General features: G+C 43.1%; 1 protein-coding gene and 1 pseudogene across 2 annotated transcripts; both read left to right on the forward strand.

Moving 5' to 3' along the window:
• The first annotated feature begins 15,136 nt into the window (after nt 1-15,136).
• On the forward strand, nt 15,137-16,056 carry LOC149123056 (ribonuclease 2B-like). Its single transcript, XM_089310016.1, has one exon. The coding sequence runs from the start codon at nt 15,388-15,390 to the stop codon at nt 15,973-15,975; it is 588 nt and encodes a 195-aa protein (XP_089166142.1). The 5' UTR covers nt 15,137-15,387; the 3' UTR covers nt 15,976-16,056.
• Nucleotides 16,057-18,192: 2,136 nt separating this feature from the next.
• LOC149123057 (protein phosphatase inhibitor 2 pseudogene) lies at nt 18,193-19,092 on the forward strand (annotated as a pseudogene). Its single transcript, XR_016218612.1, has 2 exons — nt 18,193-18,447; nt 18,519-19,092. The product of XR_016218612.1 is annotated as a protein phosphatase inhibitor 2 pseudogene (transcript).
• Nucleotides 19,093-22,772: the final 3,680 nt, after the last annotated feature.

Raw genomic sequence — 22,772 nt, forward strand, 5'->3', positions numbered from 1 at the left:
AGATAAAAGCTAAAGATTGAATTCTGAAATTCAGAAAGAAATGAAAAACAAAAACCATGGTAAAATATGATCAAATATAAATACAAATATTAATTATATAGAGCAATAATGTCTTATGGAATTAAAAGCAAAAAATTAAAATATACATTACTCTTAGCTTCTGATTGGCACAGCTCTGGCCTTTGAGGCCATCTGGGGAGTCAACCAGTGGATGGAAGACTTCTCTCTCTGTCTCTACCCTCTCTGTAACTCTGTCTTTCAAATAAAAAAATAACTCTTTAAAAAAAAGAAAAAACAGATGGTGTGAACTCATGATTTCTAAAACATGTATACATGTGTGTATATATTGCAGGTATGTCTATATTCATGGTGTGTGTATTTGTATATATGTGTTACATATGAATATATATTCATGCATTTATTTATTACTTCTGTTCACTGCTAGAGCCTGAAAGAAAGACACTCCTTTAGCAATGAGAACATCTTGCACCCAGATCTTGGTCTCTAATACCACATCCTACTAAAGGAATCAGAGATCTTTAGGAAAATGACTGATACCAGCACTGAGACAGGGCAGGTGCAAGATAAAGCAGGAACATATAATTATGCCAGAAGACAATGAAGCACTAGGAAAGCAGAAAGGGTAGCATGTCACAAAGATAGCTTGAAGGGGATCTTGGTGGCCAATAATGGGATAATCTGGGTACCAAAACAGCTAAGTATAGTAATGGATTATATGCCATTGGAAAACATAAGGTTTATGAGTCCATAATTGTGATTAGTATAAATGGGAAGAAAGGGTTTTTGCTAATTCTAGAAGTCAAGAGCTATTTAATACAGAGTACATGAGTTGGAAAATTATCATTTTTGCTGCCATGATAACAACACAAGAAATATCAATGGATCCTAAGTCAAGAAAAAGTTTGAAAAAGAAGCAGGTATTTGCTTGATCTTAATGGATCTCCACAAATTGTTTATTAGTTGAAATTGAGAAAAAATTTCAATCATATAATAGAAATAATGGATAATACTTGACTGAACTGAGTGATCATAACCAACATCACCAACAAGGGACGGATGGATGTTGCTTACTTCTGGAAGTACTGCCCTAAGAAGGACATGACATCACCTATGCAGCATCACTACATAAAATTCAAAACCTGAATCTAATCATAAGAAATATCAGACAAATCCAAAATATTATTCTATTAAAAATGAAGGCTGGAGGGATTAAGATGGCGGAGTAGGGAGGGAGTTTACTGCTCTAGTCTAGGAGAAGATAGTTTTTAAAAAGTGGAGAGAACTCAGTCTTAGAGAAGATTCAGAGAGAAAATGTCAGAGGAAACTCTGTGTAAATTAGAGGTACACTGTGGAGCTATGAGGGGGATGTGGATGTGCACAACTCAGGACCCCACCAGCCAAGAGCCTCCACACCAGCTTTGGAGAGTGAAGTGAGACCAGAATGCAACAGTCCAAGCCACTGGCGATAAAGCTGCAGGAAGAGCCTGAAGGGGATCCGGCTTGAAGCCCTATGGGGGATGGTGTACCTGCCACACTAAGAAGAAAAAAAAAGGTAGGAGGCACATTTGTCTCTCCCCGATCACCCAGCAATAGCATCCTGTAACAAGCCAATAGAGAGCAGGTGCCATTTTGGACATACCTAACAGCTGCACCAGCTCGTGTCTGTGCCCAGCAACTGGCCAAGTGGAGACTCCTGAGTCTGGTGGGGAGAACTGACAGGGTGCTGTGTGCTCATGACTGTGGGAGGCTTTGTGTGCTGGTACTGTGAAAACACTGAGGCTGTGAGGGAGGGCTCAGGGTGTGGCTGGGACTTTGGGCCATCACTGTGGGAGGCTCCACATTCTCAGCACTCACTGGTTCCCTGGTGAGGGGCATTGCTGTGGAATCTGGTTACACCGAGGACTGCACTGATCCTTTGTGTGGTTCTTTTGGCAGTGTGGATGAATATTAGACCCACTGGGGCTAGTGCCCAGGCACTGGTCTCCTTTGAGGAGAAGAGGTGAGCAGAGTCTATGCCAACAGAGAAGAACAAACCTCTCCTCTGATTAAAAAAAAAAAAAGAGAGAGAGATTTACCATGTCCAACCTGGGTGTCACTTTGGATACTGCCTTTACTTTGGAGCATTGAACAGAGCTCCTTGGCAATGCTCACCACATGTCTCTAACTATTCACTGAAAATGTAGACACTCCACTAATCCACAGATGCATGGAGATTCTCATTGGTTTCTTCTTCTTCTCCCTCTCCGCCCCATGCTGTGGCAGCTTTTCTCACTGTACTATGACTGTAGATAAGTAGACTGCCTGCTTTCAGTGAATCTCTAGAGGCTTATGGTGGGTGTGGCCAGAGAGCTCTGTTCAGTTCTTCAGGGTTAAGGGTGTGCCAAAGGTGACACACCCACGTTTGGCATGGTAATTCTCTCTCTCTCTCTCTTTTTAATCAGAAGGGAGGTAATTCTGCTCAGCTGAGCTTTCTTGATGGTGATCAGTGTCTGAGTGCTAGTCCCAGTGGGTATAATATTTGTCCACTCTGTCCCAAGGAGCACACAAAGGATCTGCGCAGTCCTCAGTGTAAATTCAGATTCCCCAGCAATGTCTGTCACCAGGTAACCAGGATGCCCTACTCCACCATCTTGGAACCTCCCTGGATCATACCCACATTTTCTTTATCCGGCCATCTGATGATGGACACCTTGGTTGATTCCATGTTTGGGCTATTGTGAACAGTACTGCTATGAACATGACTTTGCAGGTATCTCTTTGATACATTGTTTTGAAGTCTTCTGGGTATTTACCTGATAGTGGGATTGCTGGATCATATGGCAAGTCTATTTACAGATTTTTAAGAAATCTCCACTCTGCTCACACTGTTTTCCACAGGGGCTGCACTAATTTACATTCCCACCAACAGTGTCTAAGTGTTCTGCTTTGTCCACATCCTGGCCAGCATTTGTAACTCTCCACGTTTTGCATTTTAGTCATTCTGACAGGGGTGAGGTGATATCTCATTGTGGTTTTGATTTGCATTTCCCTGATGCCTAGTGATATTGATCAGTTTTTCACATGTTTGTTGGCCATTTGTATTTATTTATTTATTTTTGACAGGCAGAGTTAGAGAGAGAGACAGAGAGAAAGGTCTTCCTTTTTCCGTTGGTTCACCCCCCAAGTGGCCGCTATGGCCGGTGCATTGTGCCAATCCAAAGCCAGGAGCCAGGTGCTTCCTCCTAGCCCAAGGACCTGGGCCATTGTCCACTGTATTCCCGGGCCACAGCAGAGAGCTGAACTGGAAGAGGAGCAACCGGGACAGAATCTAGAGCCCCGAATGGGACTAGAACCTGGGGTGCCGGCACCGCAGGTGGAGGATTAACCTAGTGAGCCACGGCGCTGGCCAATTTTTCTGAGAACTGTCTATTGAGGAGGCCCTTTGCCCATTTCTCAATGGGATTGGTTTTTTTTGTTGTTCAGCTTTTCAAGTTGCTGATATATTTGGGATATTATTCCATTGTCAGATAGGTGGTTTGCAAATATCTTTTCCCATTCTATTGGATGTCTGTTCACCCTATTGATCATTTCCTTTGCTGCGCGAAAGCCTCTGAGTCTGATGTAGTCCCATTTGTTTAGTTTTGCTTTTGTTGCCTGTGCTGTGAGGGTCTTGTCCAAGAAGTCCTCTCCTACCCCAATGTCTTGGGAGTTTTCCCTATATTTTATCCCATCAACTTCATAGTCTGAGGTCTCTGATCCATCCTGAGTTGATTTTTGTGTATAATGAGAAGTATACAGTTCTACAGAAGCTACAGTTTTTTGTATGTTTGTTTTGTAACCTGCAACTTTATTGAACTGGTTTATCAATTATAACAGTTTTTGGTTGAGTATTTTTGTTTTCCCATGTACAACATCATATCATCTGTAAACACGGACAATTTGACTTCCTCTTCCAATTTTGATGCCCTTTATTTCTTTCTCCTCTCTGATGCTCTCGCTAAAACTTTCAGTACTATATTGAATAAGAGTGTTAAAAATGGACTTGTTCTAGATCTGAGAGGAAATACTTTCAGTGTTTCCCCATTCAGCGTGATATGATATTGGTTGTTAGCTTGTGAGATATTATAACTTTGAGGAATGTTCCTTCTATACCTAATTTGTGGAGGATTTTTATCATGGAGGGGTGTTAAATCTTACCAAACATGTTCCCTGCATTTATAAGATGATCATATGGTTCTTGTTCTTCATTCTGTTGATGTGATATATGATGTTTATTCATTTGCAGATGCTGAGCTACCTTTGCATTTCAGGGCTGCCCAAGGTCAAATCATCATTGTTTAGTTGTTGTTTTTGCTTTATTGGAGGGGGGAAGGGGAGAACTGATTTATTTGTGAGAAAATGTGGAAATCTTGGGGGACATTCTCAAGAGCTTCTAAGCTTTGGTCTGCACACATCAGAAATCCAAATAACCACAGAAGCCAAGTGGATACTAAAATGAGTAATGTGTGGAACTAGGGAAGGTAAAACAGAAACACTATGGGCCTGGCCGGCGCCGTGGCTCAATAGGCTAATCCTCCACCTTGCGGCGCCGGCACACCGGGTTCTAGTCCCGGTTGGGGCGCCGGATTCTGTCCCGGTTGCCCCTCTTCCAGGCCAGCTCTCTGCTATGGCCAGGGAGTGCAATGGAGGATGGCCCAGGTGCTTGGGCCCTGCACCCCATGGGAGACCAGGAAAAGCACCTGGCTCCTGGCTCCTGCCATTGGATCAGCACGGTGCGCCGGCTGCAGCGGCGGCCATTGGAGGGTGAACCAACGGCAAAGGAAGACCTTTCTCTCTCTCTCTCTCTCTCTCTCACTGTCCACTCTGCCTGTCAAAAAAAAAAAAAAAAAAAAAAAAAAAAAAAAAAAAGAAACACTATGGGCCTTGGGAGGACATTTTGCCAAGCACTCAAGATACTCATACCCAGAGCTGGTTCAAGTCTCCAGTACTCAACCTCAGACCCAGATTCCGGCTAGCGCACACCTTTTAAGGTAGCAGATGATAATTCAAGTACATGGGTCCCTGCCACACAGGGGAGAACTGGATAGAGTTCCCAATGCCTGGCTTTGACCTGGCCCAGTCCTGACTATTGTGGACATTTTGGGAAGTGAGCCATTAGATAGAAAATCTCCCTCAGTGTGTGTGTCTTACAACAAGAAAATGAAAAGTCAGGCCGGCGCCGCGGCTCACTAGGCTAATCCTCCGCCTAGCGGCGCCGGCACACCGGGTTCTAGTCCCGGTCGGGGCGCCGGATTCTGTCCCGGTTGCCCCTCTTCCAGGCCAGCCCTCTGCTGTGGCCAGGGAGTGCAGTGGAGGATGGCCCAGGTGCTTGGGCCCTGCACCCCATGGGAGACCAGGAAAAGCACCTGGCTCCTGGCTCCTGCCATCGGATCAGCGCGGTGCGCCGGCCGCAGCGCGCTGGCCGCGGCGGCCATTGGAGGGTGAACCAATGGCAAAGGAAGACCTTTCTCTCTGTATCTCTCTCTCACTGTCCACTCTGCCTGTCAAAAAAAAAAAAAAAAAGAAAATGAAAAGTCAGCTACAAAAAAGTGGATCTAAAACAGTTTATCTTCTTACTGAAAAAGAACAGCAACATTAAAAATACTGAACTGCCATATTATATTTAGAAATACAGATCAGAAGAGTAGGATGTGTGACTTGGGAATGAGTCCTAGAAGACCTATGGTAACTGGAGTTTTGCTACTCAAGAGAGAATAGACAGCTCACACAGCTGCACAGAAGAACAGCTGTCATAGAGCACGGTCTACAAGTACCACAGGTGCACATTGACAGAAGCCTCCCCAGTGTTAGAGTGTGGCTGGGAGATGGGACATAAGGATAGCCAAGATACATCTCCATTCCCTCAGGAACTAGTCCTGGTACCTGCAGGGAAGGACAGCAGATGTGAAGGTAGATAACATGGTCTGAGAAGATCGTGACTCAGTCAAGGATGATCCAATGACAGCAAGATGGGGCATATTTGTTCTTTGGGGATAGGACCGTCTTTTATGGAAATTGTATTCTAGCTGTCTCTGGAAATCCAACACTCCAGCCTGCCTCAGGTTGTAGTAATTTCTCAGACCACAGAGTTGGTTTTGAGTTGTGCATTTTGATATTTCTTGAAAACTTTGCAGATGAAGGCAGGTGTGAGGTCGCAGTTACTGCTGCCCTCTCACAAATACACGAGCAACATTTGTCTGAGGGTGGAGTTGTGCACGAGGACAAAGAAGCATGGAAACAGAGAGGAATTGAGTCCTGTTTTCATCATCTGAGTTCTGATAAGCTGTTTATTGAGACATAACAATGGTTTAACTGTTTAACTGTGCATTCGACTTCTTACAAAATAAGAAACACCAAGTGCTTAGAAGGATGGGGCTTCACAGAAAGGAGATATAGCAAATTTTGGATTGTAAATTTCTGTAGTGAATGTATTCATTTACACAGGGGTAGCACCTTAAAGTAAAGCAGTCCAAATGTATCTCATTGAGAATATGGTTTTCAGGTAAGGATCTAGAGAGAGGCAGCGAGTCATGTGCATAGGGGGTAGGAGTGGGACTGGGGTGGCCCCTAGATAGGGACACACCCGGTGTCTTCAAGAGATAGCAAAAGGGCCAGGGAACTAAGGAAGAGTGAATGGGAAGAAGAATGAGGGATTAGTCCTGAAAAGCAACTGGCTTTGGAAGAGCATGTAAGACACATGAGCCTTTAAATTGCTTTAAATTTTACCCAAAGTGAAATGAAGAAGCACTGGAGATATTTAGCGGAGTTGCATGATCTGAATTATATTTTAAAAGGACCACTATAGCTGCTGTGGAGGTGTCAAAGGTGCGAGCAGAAAATCTAGTGACAACACTTCTCCTATTACCCAGTGAGACCATGTACAGCCGTGGAGACAGTGACAAATGGTCGGATTCTGCATGTGTTATGAAGGTAGAAACAACAGACTTCCCTGACAGGTTGGGTGTGTGATGAAAGAGAAAGGGAGGCCATTAAAGAATTAGACATGATGGAGTTAGCTTCAACTGAGATGAGAAATATGCAGAGCAGATTATGAGTAATAATCACTATCTCCACTGAGGACATGTTAAGTCTGCTATATGCACCTACTAGACATCCAAGAGGAGATGTGGAGGACAAAGTTGTAGAAGTTCAGGGTCTGGGAGAGATAGCTGGGCTGAAGATTTGAACGTTATTAGAAAACTGGTGGTGCTTACATCTGAGAGACTAGATACAATCCTGAAGGGATGTATGCAGATACAGAAGAGAGAAAAATGACAGATTCCTGGGAATCTTCTACAACAACAGTGCAGGATGGAGGGGAAGAAATGGGGAAGATACTGAGAACAGGGGTCTAGTGATGGATGGAGGGAGAATCAGGAAAGGGTGGCTACAGCCCTGTGCACATTCCTTGCCTCCCTACCCACATGGCTGTGTGCCTTGAGAGCCCCAGAGCTGGTCTCACCAGGCTTTCATCTGGTTTCTGTCACAGGAAGGTTGTTCCTAGGTCGGTCTTGTTAAGGAGCAGGTAGCAATCAACTCTGAGCACACAAACTATCAAACCCATCAGCGGAAGACCTTCTTCCAAGTGCAAAGGCCTAACCCTTGACCACTGTTGATGGAGCTGAGGAGTCTGGGAAGGAGGTGTCCCAAGTTCTGGGTGTACAAAAAGACATTTCTTCTTGTCCAAGAGGTGACTAGGAAAAGGTTTCACATCTGAGTCATGTTTCTGTCCTGCAGGAGAAAATGAGATGGACACTAGGGCATTTGCGTCTCCCTTCCCTGAGACACTGTTCTCTCCTTAACCATACCCCAGGCCTTCTGTGCTTCTCTGTGTTATCTCCACCTCTCCCCACTTCTCTATCCATCTGAGCAACTCACTTCATTGCATCCTCCTTCTTTCTCACACTTCCCTCTCCATATCTCTCTTTCTTTTCTTCTTCCCTGTCTCACTTCTGGGGCCAAGCATGTTCTCTTGGAGATCTATACATATTACAGACACACTCATTTCATTGTTTACAGCTTTACTGAAGCCCAACTGAAAACTAAAACTTGTATATATTTAAAGTATACAACTTGATAGTGATATATGTCAACATTGTGAAACAGTCACCACAACCAAGATAATGGACACATCTATCCCCTCACATAGTTATCATTTTCTTTGTTATCATGATAAGAACACTTGAGGTCTACCTTATTAGCAAATTTAAAGTGCACAATATGGTATTGTTAACTGTATACATATTGCTGCATGTAAGATCTCAGACTCATTTGTTTTTTAATTTGCACATAGAACTAAGAATTCTCATAGTAATGAGACCTTTTGTAATGTCCAATTCTACAATTAAATTTCTTAGTGAGCCTGATATGTCACCCTATGTTTATTCTTTCTCAACTAGAAAGTGATGTAAATGTTCTAAGAAGTTCCTTTTAGCTCAGACTATTTAGAAATCTGATTGATTAACAAGTATAGGTATGTGTACATGTCTGTGTATGTGCACATAAGTCAGTGTAGGAACAAAATATAAGAAATTTGGTTGACATTTATACATTGCTTGTCTACATAAATGTGATGTTCCCAACTTCATAAAGATTACATCGTTACATTAAGACTATGCAAAGACAATGTTTTAACTGCTCTTATTGTTGGGAAAGTGCAAATGCTTGTCATTTCAAACTGTCTTTCAACCGAGCAAGAACAATAAAGGCACCAGAGAGCATGGGATAGTGTGAAGTCTCTGGAGCTATCTATGTTGCAGAACTGGTGGTTACACAGGAAAATACTTCCCAGTCCACAAACAGTACAGTAGTGATTCCTGTTCCTGTGTATCATGGGGAAGATTCCTTTCCTTCACCTACATAATAAGGAAATGCCTAAACTCCTTACTCTTAAGAAGAAACTTTGGGCCGGCGCCGCGCGGCTCACTAGGCTAATCCTCCACCTAGCGGCGCCGGCACACCGGGTTCTAGTCCCGGTCGGGGCACCGGATTCTGTCCCGGTTGCCCCTCTTCCAGGCCAGCTCTCTGCTGTGGCCCAGGAGTGCAGTGGAGGATGGCCCAAGTGCTTGGGCCCTGCACCCCATGGGAGACCAGGAGAAGCACCTGGCTCCTGCCTTTGGATCAGCGCAGTACGCCGGCTGTGGCGGCCATTGGAGGGTGAACCAACGGCAAAAGGAAGACCTTTCTCTCTGTCTCTCTCTCTCACTGTCCACTCTGCCTGTCAAAAAAAAAAAAAAAAAAAAAAAAGAAGAAACTTTGTTTGACAGGTCCTATATAGCCTAAGATATCTCAGCTTCACTCACTATTTGTATGTATTATAAGTTTTTCTTGAGCTTTGAAATAAAGAAGGAACACAACACTACATAGGTGTGCCTATTTCGTTCAAGGCATTTTTATGAAGTCTCACTACAACAGTGTCCTATAAGTGACACTCTCCCTCATTTTTTTAGAGATGTTATAGACTTTTACCTATGCTCAGGGTCCAAGGTACTCCACCATCAGACTTACTATGTTTGTGGATCTGCAAATAATTTAATGTGTGCTTCACTAATCCACTGTTGGTGGGAATGCAAACTGGTAAAACCACTATGAAAGACAGTTTGGAGATTCCTCAGAAGCCTGAATATAGCTCTACCACACCACCCAGCCATCCCTCTCCTTGGAATTTACCCAAGGGAAATTAAATTGGCAAATAAAAGAGCTATCTGCACCTCCATGTTTATTACAGCTCAATTCACAATAGCTAAGACATGGAATCAACCTAAATGCACATCAACAGAAGGCTGGATAAAGAAATTATGGGATATGTACTCTATAGAATACTATACAGCAGTAAAAATAAAAGTGATATCTGGTCATTTGCCACAAAATAGAGGAATCTGGAAAACATCATGCTGAGTGAAATAAGCCAGTCCCAAATGCACAAATATCATATGTTCTCCCTGATCTGTGACAACCAACTGAGCACCTAAAAGGAAACCTGTAGAAGTGAAATGGGCACTATGAGAAGCAATGACTTGATCAGTCCTTGTCCTGACTGTTGAGGGACAGCTTACTATTTTATTCTTTTTAGTATTTTTTTCTACTTAATACCATTGGTTGAACACTTTAATTAACACAGAATTATTCTTAGGTGTTCAAATCCAACTGAAAATTGATCCTTGTTAAAAATAAGAGTGGGAATGAGAGGAGGAGATATACAGTTTGGCACATGCTCCCTCGGACTTACCACTAAGGGTAAAGCTAAAAACTTGCCATGGGACTCCAAATCCCAGTAAATTGTCAGGTACCAATGCCATGTTACTAGTTAAAATGATCAGTTTAAGTTCATAACTGATCATAAAGATAGGATTAAGTGTCAAAGGGATCACATAAAGAAGACAGATGTCTGCTAATACCAGCTGATAGAATTAAAAAGGAGAGAACAATTCAACATGGGAAGTGAGTCACACAGTGGACTCATAGTATGACAAATGCCCTAAGCAGCACTCTGGCCTCAGAATCAGCCTTTTAGGCATTCAGATCTGGCTAAAAAGCCCATGAGAGTATCTCAGGCATGGAATGTCAACACACTGTGGCAAAAAATGGCCTAAATGAAAGATCTCTGGGAATGAGATCTCAGTGGAAAGAAGGGACCATCAAAGAAGGAGGTACCTTTCTCTGACGGGAGGAGTGTAAGTCAAGTTCCAGATGGTCCACTTCTTATTCAGCTTCCTGCTAATACACCTAGGAAGGCAGGGGGTGATGATTCAAGTGCTTGGGCCCCTGCTGCCCACGTGGGAGACCCAGATGGAGTTTCTGGCTCCTGGATTTGACCTGGCCCAGACCTGGTTGTTGGGGCCATGCAGGAAATGAATCAGCAGCTAAATGATTTCTCTCTCTTTCTCTCTCTCTCTCTCTACCCCCCACCTAATCACTCTGGCTTTCAAATAAATAAATAAAATTTTTAAAAGTGGACCTAAATATTTTGAATTAAATGGTAAGAATTTCTTACATTTTTTTTTGTAATGGCATTTTATTTTTTTCACAAAGGAAGCAGGGGCAGATATACAAACATTATGAAATGAGGAAAAAAGGTGTATTGTTTTGTAATGGTATAATTTAGTGGAGAAAACATTTATTACTATCTTCATCCCAAATAATGTGACGTCTATTCTTTACCACACATAAATATATATATTTATATTTCTGATTTCTACATATGAGAGATAATGTATTTTTCTATATCTGGCTTACTTTACTTAGCATAATGATCTCTAATTTCCTCTACTTTGTTACAAATGCCAGAGTTTTATTCTTTTTATGGCTGAATAATATCACATTTGGTACATATACCACATTTTCTTTATCCATTCATCCACTGATGGACAGTGGAGGTGATTCCATATCTTTGCAACTGAAAATGGTGCTGCAATAATCATGGGAATGTTGGTCTGCTGACTGCATTTCCTTTGGATATATTCCCAGAAGTGGGATAGCTGGGTCATATGGTAGATCTAGTTTTAGATTTTTTTAGAGCCTCCATACTGTTTTCCATAGTGGTTGTTCTTTTTTTTTTTGGTAAAGATTTATTTATTTTTTTGAAAGTCAGAGTTACACAGAGCGAGGAGAGGAAAAGAGAGAGAGAGAGAGAGCGAGCGAGAGGTCTTCCATCCAATGGTTCACTCCCCAATTGCTGTAATGGCTGAAGCTGTGCCGATCTGAAGCCAGGAGCTGGGAGCCCCTTCCAGGTCTCTCACATGGGTACAGGGGCCCAATAGTGGCTGTCTTAGTTTACATTTCCACCAAGTCTACTAGGATTTCCTTTTCTCTATAACCTTGGCAGCACTTTTTTTTTTAAAATAATATCCATTCTAAGTGGAGTGAGATTATATATCATTATCATTTTCGTTTGCATTTCTCTGATGACTAGCAATACCGAGAATTTTCTTAAGGGTTTGTTGGCCATTTGTATTTCAAGGTGTAGCTTTTGTCTGTTAAAAGCAAATTATGCTGAAGTTACGTTTTACCCAAATGTATCGTGTATTTTGATTAAAATAGGCTTATATTTGCTCCTGCTTCATTTTTTTTTTTTTTTTTACAGGCAGAGTGGACAGTGAGAGAGAGAGAGAGAGAGAGACAGAGAGAAAAGTCTTCCTTTGCCGTTGGTTCACCCTCCAATGGCCGCCGCAGCCGGCGCGCTTCGGCCAGCACACCGCGCCTATCCGAAGGCAGGAGCCAGGAGCCAGGAGCCAGGTGCTTCCCCTGGCCTCCCATGGGGTGCAGGGCCCAAGCACTTGCGCCATCTTCCACTGCACTCCTGGGCCACAGCAGAGAGCTGGCCTGGAAGAGGGGCAACCGGGACAGAATCCGGTGCCCTGACCGGGACTAGAACCCGGTGTGCCGGCGCCGCTAGGCGGAGGATTAGCCTATTGAACTGCGGCGCCGGCCTGCTCCTGCTTCATATTAAGAGGTCTTCTCCCAAAGTTCTTAAATGTAAAACTGGATCATTTGTGCTAATCGTGGAGGCATGAGAGGTGAGATGAAAATATGCAGAGAAAACAAGCACATGGAGCAAAAAAAAAAAAAAAATCTTAGGGGGCATGCTCAACAGAATTTTAAAGGAAGGCTACGCTTGTGAATAGGGCAAGTGTGATATGAGCCATTTCTTAGGCCACTGTAGCAAGTCTGATGGTCATAAACACAAATACCTGCAGGATCCAGACAGGTGGACTCACTGAGTGGACAGGATGAGGGTGGGGAGGGAGGAGTGGAGGCAGGGAAGACTCCTGAGCTGGTGTCCCCTGCCACAGAGGTGGCCACTGCTCAGCTCTAAGTGAGAGGCTACAGTGACGGAGTCTCAGTGTGGCAGTCACCATCACACGATTTTGTAAGATGAGACAGGAATGTCAATTTCATGTGGGCTTCTTAAATTGACATCCAAACCACATATTATAAGTGACACTATAAATGCCACTCAGGACTGATTTTTCTGAGCCACATACACCCCTGTGACTGAATTATATGTTTTTGCATCATATTATAGACACAGGAGTATAGCTATCAAGTGCACAGAGGGGATATTTTGTGTTTAATTTATCTTCACATCTTCACCCCTTATAAAAATGACTTCTAAACAATATACATGAAAAAAAAAAAAAAGACTTGTAGAACACCATAAGCTCTACATTGAATCCTGACCCAGGTCAATGTTGTATCCACATTTTCTTAAAATATTGGTGGTCAAATATTGCATTTGCAGATGACAGCAATATAAAATGTAAAATGTCAATTAACCTGTTGGAAAATTGTGTGGAAAAATGTATACCATTCAAAGGTCTAATTCCAGTTTCCTAAACTAGAAGGTAGACCCAAGATTTACCATCTCTTAGCGTGCAGTCTCAACCCTCCAACCTCCCACTGACCTTCCCCACTCTATACAATTCCCCACACCATCCCCTTGCACTGGACAGCTCACGTACTCCTTAAAGTCCCTGAAAACCCTGTCTACCTTTTATGATGGCCAGTTCAAGGGGACCTTTCTTCTGGAAGTTCTCCTTGTCCAGCCAGCCCAAGTAAGTTCCTTTATCCTTGGTGCTCACAAAACCTTGTCCATACACTGGACTGGTGTTTGGCCTAGCGCTTAAGATGCTGGTTAACACACACACATCCCATGTCAGGGTGTCTGAGTTTGATACATAGCTGTGGCTTCTGAATTCAGCTTCCTGTTAATGCAGACCCTGAGAGGCATTCTCTTTCTCTCTCTCTCTCTCCAGCTCACAACCTCTCAAACAAAAATAAATAAAGAAACATCTATCAAATTGGTAAAAATTGCTTTAAAAATATTCACACAGGGGGCCAGTGCCGTGGCACAGCGGGTTAAAGCCCTGGCCTGAAGCACTGGCATCCCATATGGACTCCGGTTCTAGTCCCAGCTGCTCCTCTTCCAATCCAGTTCTCTGTTATGGCCTGGGAAAGCAGTAGAAGATGGCCCAAGTCCTTGGACCCCTGCACTTGTGTGGGAGACCTGGAGGAAGCTCTTGGCTCCTGGCTTCAGATCGGTGCAGCTCTGGCCGTTGTGGCCATCTGGGGAGTGAACCAGCGGATGGAGGGCTTCTCTCTCTGTCTCTACCACTCTCTGTAATTCTTTCTTGCAAATAAGTAAAAATAAATCTTTAAAAAAAGGAGGTATTTAAAAAATATTCACACAGTAGTATTATCCCTGTCACACTGAGATAAAATTACGTGTCTATAACTGTTTCCCCCTGCTTCTCTGAGGAGCAAGAAATAACATAGGTTTCATGTATCCAGCTACACTCATGACTTTCATACCTCTAGGAACACAGCACACTACCCATAAGTTCGATTTTTTGTAAATCTAGATTCATTCTTCTGTAATATCACACAGTGAAACTGAATAGGAAAGAGCACAGCCACCCCAACACTGACGACTTGGTAGAAAACAGCACAGAGAACTGAGCCCAGGGTGGACCTACACTCGACTCCGCAGGTCTCTCCTCTGGCAGATTTCACAAAATGACTTTCCTCTGGACGCTCCCAGTCATGTGATTTTACAGAAAATAGAAGCAATATTGGAGGCCAGACTTAAGCAGGACAAAGTGAATGAAATGCAAGTGGAACAGGAAAAAATCACCTTGAAGATGTGTTCAAAGATGATTTATTATCTGCAGAATTTTGAGCACAAGCGAATTCATAGCTCAAGTTTCCAGCCAGAATGGTGAGGAGGTGGAGAACATCTGTGTGGGGGGAGCAGGATGTTACCAACATTGAAGCAGAAGGTGAATTCCACTGTCACCCGCCGCCTGCCCCAGCTCCCTCTGTTCTGAGTCCTGGGCCAGCCACGAGGAGCTCGGTCTTTCACTACTCTGCCCAGTTACAGGCTGTGTTCATTCTGCAGGCAGTGTATAGTTTTCATCTACAGAGTTCAGATGCAACAGACAAAACTCTGTCCTACACAGGGTGACTTGGAATTAAATTCCTTATAGCAGAAGGAATAGTGCTGTCCTTGGATGTCTGTTGGGGGCCAACTGACAAACAAAAAGACTGATTGCACGAGTGGGACATAAGCCAATCTGTGGTTTTCTGGAAGGGGAAGACTCAGACACCTGCTTGCTCTGCCAGCCCCACCCCCAGGCTGCTCCATATATACAGTCCCATGTGGGGGGAAGCAGCTGCGCTTGAGCCTCAGGACAACCACTGGGTCTGTTCTCACAGGAGCTTCTGCACAGAGACTGGGTAAGTTACTGGGACAAGGAGGGGAGCCACAGGGCAGCAACTGAGGGAAGGGTGAGCTGAAGTCAGTGCCCAGGAGACGTGGTACACGTTGGGGATGGGAAGGGAATTGGATATATGACCCAGAGTGACAGCAGAGGGGCCTACAGCATGAGCCACAAAGAATGTGTCATAGCTAGGCCAGGATCCGCATGGTCACTTCTCTCTCTTCTTACGGGAAACATGGCTTCAAAGCTGGACAATTTCCAACTATGTCTCTTGCTGTTGCTGGGGATCTTAGGAACAGCTGTGTCATTCCAGGCCATCCCTCCTAATTTAACCCCAGCTCAGTGGTTTGCAATTCAGCACATAAAAATGGCCAACAGCATTGTATGTGGCAGTGCAATGCGGGCAGTAAACAGTTACACAGGACACTGCAAAGGCAAGAACACTTTTCTTAATATAACTTTCAGTGATGCTGTGGGTACTTGTGTTCACACCCCAAATATGCGCTGCCTGAGAAGCTCCAGGACAAATTGCCATCAGAGCTCACGCCGGGTACCTTTGACAGACTGTATCCTGACCAGAAATGCAAAGAACTACAGGCTTTGCACATATAGAAAGTTAACAAAAAATAAATCCTATGTAATTGCTTGTGCCCACAAATCTCCGAACGATTCTCCTGTATTCCCAATAGTTCCAGTTCACTTAGATGGGACAGTGTAGTTCCTGTGCCACCCCTCATCTGCCAAGCTCCACGATAGCCCGAATCCCATCCCGCCACCCTGGATAGCACCGTCTGTCCTCATCACCACTCCCCAACCCCCTTCAAGCTTTGCTGAGCTGAAATGCCTGTGGACTGTTCAATAAACTGTGTGGAATCATCTAGATCTTATGTGTCTCTCTCTGTCACTCTGATGTCAGGCACAATCTGACCCAGAGACACTTCTATTACTCCGCACTAAGAGTCTGGGGGACAGTGAGCTGCAAGAATGAGATTCTGCGTGAGGAAGCAGCACAGACTTCTTCCTCTCCTGCCTGAAGCTAAGCTGCAGGCCCCACTGATGACTGCCTACTGACAAAGACCTTGTGCTTAGCAAACTGTACTCGGGCATCTCTGGACCCTCTTCATAACCAAGCCCTTACTGGGCTTCAGAGTCCTTCCTCGTGGAGTCCAGTGTTAATAGGAACCCTCCTAACTCAGTTTCTCCTGAATCTCTCACCCTTGATACCTCATCAAGTTTCTCTTCCCCACTTACTCCATGTGGTATCAGATCACCCTTGGGAGCCTAAATTTTATGTGTTGCACTAAAATAAATTTAGCTTAATTCCACCTTTCCGTTTTTTTAAGTAGCTTCATGCAAGACGACTTCCGCTCCAGTCCCCAACAAGATGTTCTCTGTGTCTGTCTGAGGCCTCACTGGCACGGCTTTTACAGTGCACATTTCCAGCAGTATGCTGGTCACCACCTGGGAAATGCCTCTGTTCCACTCTCCCTAGCTTTTCCTGCTTTCTGACCCTCGCCAGATCGCCCTTAGCATTCCACTTACGGGCTTGTGGATTTGCACAAGGACATGGGTTTGGGAAACCCCTGTGCTCTAAAGAATCCACTGACTTTAGGACATGCCATGAACTCACGCTTCCAACTCTCTTGCAGTAACAGAAGGACAGGTCGGGTATCGCAAAGCTGAAGTCAATGTCCTGTGAAGAAATGGGCAGCTTCCGCCCCTCAGTTTCCAGATGCTGTGTGCCTTCCCACTCAGGGCTGCACCATCTCAGTCCCCAGACACCAGGGATCAGTCACCCACCTGCCCCAGTCCTCGCTACCACATGTCCTCATCCACCCTCCTGTCACTCGTCCATCCGTTCATCCATCTCCAGACGTCTATTAAGCAGATTCTGTGTTCCAGATGCAGTGCTAAGGGGGTAATGATGCAAATGAGCAGACGTGTTCCTACTCTCCTGCTGCCACATTGTGGGCTGTGATAAGAATAAAGACACAGGGTTGGCTGTGGTGCCAGCATCCCATATGGGCGCTGGTTCAAGTCCTGGCTGCTCCATTTCCGATCCAACTCTCTGCTAATGGCCTGGAAAAGCAATGAAATATGGTCCAAGTGCTTGGGCCCCCACACCCATGTGGGAGACCCAGAAGAAGCTCCTGGCTCCTGGCTCCCCCGGATCAGCCCAGCTCTGGCTATTGCAGCCATTTGTGGAGTGAACCAGTGGTGGCATCGCTCTCTCTCTCTCTCTTTCTCTCCCCGCCCTCCTTTCTTCCCTCTCAGTCTTTAAAATAAAATAAGAAAAAAAAACCACCTGAATTGTTTATAAAAATCAATTCATGAATTGGGAAGCCCCAAACACTAAAGAGATTTAGTATTCCAAGGACAAAACATCAAAGACAAGTAGTTATTGAGAAAATGTGGAAGTGAAATAGAGCATGTGATGGGTTGCGGTTACAAACTGCCTTAGCAAAAAGCTTCTAGGCATGCAATCCTATCACACACAAGCTGGCTACTCTGGATTGACTGAGGTTATGTGTGCTTCTAACACAGCCTCTTACCAGAATGGACCCAAGCTAAGTTTCACTTTCACTGGCTGTTTAAGTCCAGCAAAAACTTAAAATAGCAAGGCTGTTTTTGAGGCCTAGTTGATTTTGTCTGCTCAGGAGTTATTTAGGCCAGCTGTGCATTTTAGCTTTGCTTTAAAAGTACTGATCAGGTCAGCCTTATAACCACAATAAACTTGTTACATTTACAATGACAAGATGTTAGAGATGTTATAAAATATACGTGGAGTAATTTTACTGGCAGGTGTAGGATACCACTTAAGGATCAAGTTCCAGTGTCCTAGTCTAGAAACCGGGGTGGAGAGGACCATTTCCTACTACGCAGTCCCTCCCCCGTCCTTGTTAAACTTCCTGTTCTGCACAGGTGCAGCACTCGGATGAGTACTCTTTTGACAGGGCAGGTCCTTTGGGAGTGCCTAACTCGGAAGGGAACAGAGGTGCAGCATCGTCGATTCTGCCCCCTGACTTTGGCCCAGAGAACCCTGGCCCTCAGAGATGGTGATTCCATCCAGAAGCACTCCAGGGTGACTGAAGCATTGTTCTTGTTAGACTACAACAGCAGTCACGTTTCAGCCTCTGCTCTGGGGATGCCGGAAATGTTTCTGCACCTCCAGATTTGTCTGCTGACTGGGGTATTGTAAATGCGTGCGTACTTGGAAAATTGCAGAGCTCGACAGGACCCCCCAACTTGAGGTAAACTAAGGCATGGAATAAGAATGTCTGTCCTTATGGTTTAATGAAAATAGATGAACCAAGCACTCCTTACCATAGTATGATAGGTGATGATGATGATGCATACAGCGATACAGAAACCACTGAAGCCATGACTCCAGACACCTTAGCTAAGAAATTGGCTGCGGCTGAAGGCTCAGAGCCAAAGTATCGGATTCGGGAACAGGAAAGCAGTGGAGAGGAGGATAGTGACCTCTCACCCGAAGAACGAGAAAAAAAGCGACAATTTGAAATGAAAAGGAAGCTTCACTACAATGAAGGACTAAATATTAAATTAGCTAGACAGTTAATTTCGAAAGACCTACATGATGATGAGGAAGATGAAGAAATGTCAGAGACTGCAGATGGAGAAAGCATGAATACAGAAGAATCAAATCAAGGATCTACTCCAAGTGACCAGCGACAAAACAAATCACAGAGTTCATAGAAGAGAGTTCTTCAGCCTTGCAGTTGTTTGTCAAATACAAACCCTGTTACTATGATACACTGCTTCTTGTTCTCCATAATTCATGACTTGAGTACCAAAATACATACCAGTTACTATATATTGCCAAGAATTAAATGATAACCTTAGAGACTGATTAGATGGAAAATGCCTAACTGATACATACATTCTTGTGCCTAATCCTACACCACAAATACAGCGTAATGTCATCAGTCCAAAACTGCATTACTTTTGTAAGAACACTGGTTAATTTGTATAAGATATTATATAGCTTTTTATGCTTTAGAGGTTAAACAATGTCTTTTGGAGGAGAAGGGGAACTAATTTATTTTCGTCACTTCTAGATATAGTAGCTCTTATGAAAAGTTTGTTGTGTTTATGTGTGTGTGTGTGTGTGTGTGTGTTTGATCAAAAGTCAATTGGAGTAACAGAATATATGGACTGATAAATATTCAGGCTGAAAATATTTTAATCCTGGTCTTCAACTTGATTTTTCTCTTTATTTGAAAAGGATTGTAACTGTGGGGTTTTCTGGTCTATTAATTTTAAAATTCCTATTGAGTTTCTTTGTATCTGCAAAGAAAGGACTAAACTTTTTCTCATCAAAATTAACCTTTTTCCACAAATAAATTATCTACTTAAATGGATACTAACATCTGTTGTCACTAGGCGTTCTGGTTTTGGTTTTGGTTTTTTGTACACTGGGCAGACTGTCAGTTTTCTGAGTACATATAATTGTAACGTAGCCATCTCTGCATTCCCTTCATATTCCTGTCTTAACCTCCTGCTTGTGTTTCTTACTCTTTTTCACACACATATACAAAATCCTTTAGTTCTTAAAGGATTGTGAAGATTATCATGACGTTAGGGACTCTTCTTTCTCTTACATCTTCTGTCGTTTGCTTTTATGAAATTCTTAACCATCAATGCCTATTAGTTATTCTAATATGTGAAGAAAATAGATTGAGTAGCGGCAGTACTGTAGGCAGGAAATACAGTTCAACTGCTGAATTTCTCCACCCCTATAATTTACAGCTTGCTAATGGAATTACTGTTAGTTTGTTTGACTTAATTAGACCTTTGAAAACAACTGAGGTTTTGCATGATGAGAGACTTGTATGTAACCAGTGATAAGATTCTTCCTGAATGTACAGACAGAAGTAAGCCTGAACACTTCTTAATTTAAGAACTTTAAATAGTCCCTGCTTTAAGGGAATATGATGATGTATACTATAACAAATGTACTTTATTCTTCTAACAAAAAAAAAAAAAGAATGTCTGTCCTTTACACAGACATGAAAGAGCAGACGGAGGCTGGAGGTAGCAAAGTGGGAATCATTTGTCCAACAAAGAAATGCCACTTCAGTCAAATGCCACTTTGAGTCCCTGTTGCTCCACTTCCGATCCAGCTCTCTGCTGTGGCCTGGGAAAGCAGTGGAGGATGGCCCAAGTGCTTGGGCCCCTGCAGCCGCGTGGGAGACCCTGAAGAAACTCCTGACTCCTGGCTTCAGATCAGTGCAGCTCTGGCCATTGTGGCTATTTGGGGAGTGAACCAGTGGATGGAAGACCTCTCTCTGTATCTACCTCTCTCTGTAACTCTGTCTTTAAAATAAATAAAAAATAAATCTTGAAAAAGAAGAAAAGAAATTTCACTTCTCTAAAGGCAGGAGAGAACTTCTACTTTGCTTATGGTCTTGTCTAAATGCTGCCGGAGTTTGTGGATTCAAAAGGCTTTCACAGCCTAGGCAGCTCATGTCAAGAGCCTTGGGTGGTCACTGACATCATACATAAGAGTATTAATTGTTCTGTTGAAATATTTACTTAATTTATACTAAATTGATCTTCTGTATATAAAGATAATTGAAAATGAATCTTGATGTGAATGGAATGGGAGAGGGAGCGGGAGATGGGAGGGTTGTGGGTGGGAGGGAAGTTATGGGGGAAGCCATTGTAATCCATAAACTGTACTTTGGAAATTTATATTTGTTAAATAAAAGTTAAAAAAAGAGTGTTAATTGTTAAAATTAACAACAGGAGACACTGGGCGCTAGCTCCCCATGCAGGACATTCTGTCCTCAACGAGTTGTATTATGAGAGTTAACTGTAAAATTAGTTCTCAGCTGTGTGTGTGTGTGTGTGTGTGTGTGCAAATTATTGAAATCTTTACTTAGAGTTGGTCTAAAGAGTTTTACAAAGTTAATAGAACATGAATCTTAATGGAGAATGGGACTGGGAATGGGAGAGGGAGGAGGAGGAAGAGTGAGAGTGTGGGTGGGAGGGCACATATGGTGGGAGGAATCACTGTATTTCTAAATTTGTACTTATGAAATTTATATTCCTTAAAAAATAAAAGTAAATAAATTTAAGAAGAACACTTTATTGAGATATGATTTAATAACAAGTTGTACAAATATTATACAACTTGACGTGTTTAGAGATAAGTAAATGAATGCAGCCATAAATCATCACCACAATGTATGCCGGAACCTAGCCCTCACCTTCAAAAGCTTCCTCTCACACTCATCATTATTCCTGATTTTTGGTAAGAACACTTGCCATAAGGTTTACCTTTTCAGCAGAATTTTAGGTACAGTATAGTATTAATCATAGGCACTATGCTGTACAGTGGATTTCTAGGACTTACTCATCTTGTTTAACAGAAATATTGTTGCTTTTGACCTACCTTCCTTGTTTATCTTCCCCCTAATGCAGGAAATCACCACTCCACTCTCTGCTTCTGTGAGCTTGACTACTTCACATTCATTACATATGTAGTGCTTGTCCTGTGTCTGGCTGATTTCACAAGGTATAACATCCTTTTTGGTGTTGCAGATGGTAGAATTCCCTTTATTTTTAGGGTTGGATAATATTCTATAGTATGTATATATCACATTAAAAATCTACTCCTCCATCAATGAGTATTTGAGTGGCTTCCTTGTCTTGACTGTTATGAATAATGCTGCAATGAATTTGGGACTGCAGGTTTCTATGAATATACGTATTTCAATTGTTTTGGATATATATCCAGGAGTGGGATTGCTAGATCACTCAGTGGTTTTGTTTTTGAGAAACCTACATCTGTTTTTGAAAGTGGCTGAGCCAATTTATATTTTCACCAACGATGTATAAAGCTTCTCTTCTCTCCACATTCTCATCAAGGTTTGTTATCTTTTATTTTATGTATATTAGCCATCTTACCAGGTTTGAGGTGATATCTCATTGCAGTTTTTAATCTGCATTTCTCTGATGAAAAACTCACCCTTTAAAGTACAAAATTCAGTAGTTTGTGGAGTAATCATATACTATCTATTTCCAGAACATTTTATTTTATTTTTACTTATTTTTTTAAAGATTTATTTATTTTTCTTTGAAAGGCAGAGTTACAGAGAGGCATAGCAGAGAGGGAGATAGGCCAGAGCTGAGTCTATCTGAAGCCAGGAGCGAGGAGCCTCCTCTGGGTCCCCCATGTAGGTGCAGAGGCCCAAGGACTTGGGCCATCCTCTACTGCTTTCCCAGGCTATAGCAGAGAGCTGGATGGGAAGTGGAGCAGCTGAGACTTGAACCAGCCCCCTTTTGGGATGCTGGCACTGCAGGCGGCGGCTTTATCTGCTGTGCCACAGTGCTGGCCCTCGGAACACTTTTAATCACCCTTCCCCAAAGAAACTAGGAAATTATTAGCAGCAATCCCTCATGTTCTCGTTCCCTTAACCCTTGTAAACTACTTATCTACTTTTTTTTTGTATTTAAGAATTTGCATATTCTGGAGTTTTATGTGTGTGG

This window comes from Oryctolagus cuniculus, chromosome 12, assembly GCF_051225735.1.
Source record: "Oryctolagus cuniculus isolate XC-2025 breed Fujian yellow rabbit chromosome 12, ASM5122573v1, whole genome shotgun sequence".
NCBI lineage: Eukaryota > Metazoa > Chordata > Mammalia > Lagomorpha > Leporidae > Oryctolagus > Oryctolagus cuniculus.

What these genes read in the sequence shown, in the direction of transcription:
- LOC149123056 (XM_089310016.1), top strand. Translation starts at nt 15,388, where the DNA reads ATGACCCAGAGTGACAGCAGAGGGGCCTACAGCATGAGCCACAAAGAA.